The sequence below is a fragment of the Arachis duranensis genome, chromosome 5, assembly GCF_000817695.3.
Source record: "Arachis duranensis cultivar V14167 chromosome 5, aradu.V14167.gnm2.J7QH, whole genome shotgun sequence".
NCBI classification, from domain to species: domain Eukaryota; kingdom Viridiplantae; phylum Streptophyta; class Magnoliopsida; order Fabales; family Fabaceae; genus Arachis; species Arachis duranensis.
Window position 1 is genome coordinate 40700512 of NC_029776.3, and position 3623 is coordinate 40704134.

Sequence of the window (3623 nt, forward strand, 5' to 3'; positions counted from 1 at the left end):
AAATGTCCTACTGAAATGTTTTCAGAATGGGTACAGTTAGACATCTTCTACTATGGGCTTTTAGACACAGCTAGAATGTCTTTGGACCACTCTGCTGTTAGCTCCTTGCACACGAGAAAGACCATTGAAGAGGCTCGAGAACTTATTGAGATAGTTGCCACTAATCAGCATCTGTACTCATCTCCTGAGACCTCTATAAAAGGAGTGGTTAAGGCAGTACTTGCTGAATCTAACCCTCCAGAGCAGGATGGTCCATTGACTCAGCAACTACACTTGCCCAGTAAATGCTGGAACTGCAAGAGGCTTTGCGAGAAACTCAGGCTTCTAACAGAAATGTAGAAGCCTAGTTGAGTCAAACAAGGCAGCAGTTATCTAAGCAGATAACAAATGAATGCCAGGCTATCCAACTGATGAGTAGGAAAACCTTAAGCACCCAACCTCAATATAATAAAAACAAAATGCCCGCAGAGGATAACCAGGTCTTTGTACAAAATTATCTAGGCATTTAAATACCCGGACAAGTATCCCAATTGGCATTGAACGCCAGGAAAGGGCAGAGACTGGGTGTTCAGATGCCCAGAAAGGTATTACTCCTGGCGTTGAACGCCAGAAAAGGGCAGAGGATGGGCGTTCAAACGCCTAGGAAGGTGACCTCATTGGTGTTGAAAGCCAAGAAAGGGGAGAGATTGGGCGTCCAAATGCCCAAGGGGGCAGCAGCATGGGCATTAAATGCCCATGCAAGGGAGGTCAGTCATTCATTGATAGCAACCCTCCAAAGCAAGCTAGTAACCTACCTTCCAACTCATATGGCATTCTACCTTCATCAACCAAGGTTGATGAATACAAAGCTAAGATGCCAGTTCCTCAGAAATTCTGTCAAGAAGAAAGGGATAAACAGTTTGCCCGCTTCGCAGAATATCTCAAAACATTAGAGATAAAGATCCCTTTTGCAGAAGCTCTTGAACAGATACCTTCTTATGCAAAGTTCATGAAGGATATTCTAAGTCATAAGAAGGATTGGAGAGAGACACAAATAGTCCTCCTCACTGAGGAATGCAGTGCAATAATTCAGAATAGCTTACCAAAGAAGCTTAAAGACCCTAGAAGTTTTATGATACCATGCACTATAGGCGATGCTTGTACAAGGACAGCTCTATGTGACCTTGGAGCAAGCATCAACCTAATACCTGCTTCTTTAATAAAGAAGCTCTGTTTGACTGAGGAAGTCAAACCAACCCGCATGTGCCTTCAACTTGCTGATGGGTTTATTAAGATACCATCAGGACTAATAGAGGACATGATTGTCAGGGTTAGACCCTTTGACTTTCCCATTGACTTTGTGGTATTGGACATGGAGGGGCACAAGAGTGCATTCCTTATTCTAGGAAGACTTTTCCTAGTTACAGGACGGACCCTCATTGATGTTGAACAAGGGGAAGTAACTCTAAGAGTCAACGAGAAAAAGTTCGTACTGAATGCTGTCAAGGCTATGCAGCATCCAGACATTCCTGAGGAATGCATGAGCATTGACTTCATTGATTCCCTGGTGGAAGAGGTCAACATGGCCGAAAGCTCCAAGGACAGGCTTGATGATATCCTCAATGATACTCAGCCTGATTAAGAAGAACCCCTAGAAACCTTTGAGAAAAAGGAGAAGCCTCCTAAGCTTGAGCTTAAGCCATTACCTTCCTCCCTGAAATATGCATTTTTGGGAGAGGGAGATACTTATCCTGTAATCATAAGCTCTACATTAGAGTCACAGGAAAAAGAAGCACTAATTTAGGTGCTTAAAACACATAGGACCACCCTTGGGTGGACTATAAGTAACCTTAAGGGCATTAGCCCAGTCGGATGCATGCATAAAATCTTACTGGAGGACAATGCCAAACCAGTGGTACAACCACAGAGGCGATTGAATCTAGCTATGAAGGAAGTAGTGCAGAAGGAAGTCACTAAGCTCTGTGAGGCTAGGATCATTTATCCCATTTCTGACAGCCCCTGGGTGAGCCCTGTCCATGTTGTTCCTAAGAAGGGAGGAATGACAGTGGTTCACAATGAAAAGAATGAGATGATCCCAGAAAGGACAGTTACAGGGTGGCACATGTGCATTGACTACAGAAGACTCAATGACGCTACCAGGAAATATCACTTTCCTTTACCTTTCATTGACCAAATGCTAGAAACACTAGTAGGTCGTGCTTTTTATTATTTCCTGGATGGATATTTCGTGTACAATCACATAGTAGTGGATCCACAAGATCAAGGGAAGACAACATTCACATGTCCCTTTGGCGTGTTCGTCTATAGATGAATGCCATTTGGCCTGTGCAATGCGCCTGCCACCTTTCAGAGATGCATGATATCCACCTTCTCTGATATGGTAGAGAAATTTCTTGAAGCATTCATGGATGACTTCTCTGTTTATGGAGACTCATTTGACTCCTGTCTTGATCATTTGACCCTGGTCCTGAAAAGATGCCAAGAAACAAACCTAGTTCTAAATTGGAAGAAATGCCACTTCATGGTAACTGAAGGCATTGTTCTTGGACATCGAATCTCAAATAAGGGGATAGAGGTAAGATCAAGCTAAGGTGGAAGTGATTGAACGCTTGCCTCCACCTACTAGTGTTAAGGCAATTAGAAGCTTCCTATGACGTGCAGGATTTTACAGGCAGTTCATAAAAGATTTTTCAAAAATTTCCAAACCCCTGTGTAATCTCTTGGACACTGATGTTCCATTCATCTTTGAGTAAGAATGCCTGCATGCCTTCGAAACTCTGAAAGCCAAGCTTGTCACTGCTCCTATCATTTCTGCACTAAACTGGGACTTGCTATTTGAGCTAATGTGTGATGCAAGTGATCATGCAATTGGCATAGTCCTTGGTCAGAGACATGACAAGCTTTTGCATGACGTTTATTATGCTAGTCACGTACTAAATGATACACAGAAAAACTATACTACTACAGAAAAGGAGCTACTTGCAGTAATTTATACTATTGACAAGTTCAGATCCTATTTAGTAGGATCTAAGGTCATTATTTATACTAACCATGCTGCTCTAAAGTATCTACTCACTAAGTAGGATTCTAAAACTAAACTTATAAGATGGGTATTACTCCTGCAAGCGTTTGATATAGAAATTAGAGATAAAAAAAGGCAGAAAATCAGGTAGGTGATCACTTGTCCCAAATTGAGCCAGTGGTAGGGACTTCTTCTCTCTCCACTGACATATCCGAATCTTTTTCAGATGAGCAACTTTATGGCATCCGGACAGTACCTTGGTTTGCATACATTGCAAACTACAAGGCTATACGGTTCATTCCCAAGGAGTTTACCAGGCAGTTGATAAGAGCATTTTCATATGGTTAGGAATTTTACATAAAATAATTTCGTTGGTAGTATAGTTCCCAACTAACTAACAATGCTCAAATCAAATTTATAAAATATTGGTTTTGTCACAAGTACAAACCCCAAATAAGAATTAACCAAAGTATTTAAACTCTGGGTCGTCTCACAAGGAATTACAATGAAGTGAACGATTATTGGCAATGAAGATGCAAGGGGGTTTAATGGATGAAGGGTAGAGAAAGTAAATGAACAATTAACTAATAAAAGAAAGAAA

General features: G+C 41.5%; 1 protein-coding gene across 1 annotated transcript; it reads left to right on the forward strand.

Annotated features, from left to right (window-relative positions):
• The first annotated feature begins 718 nt into the window (after positions 1–718).
• On the forward strand, positions 719–1621 carry LOC107489206 (uncharacterized). Its single transcript, XM_016109975.1, has one exon. It carries the CDS (start codon positions 719–721, stop codon positions 1619–1621), a length of 903 nt encoding a protein of 300 aa, XP_015965461.1.
• Positions 1622–3623: the final 2002 nt, after the last annotated feature.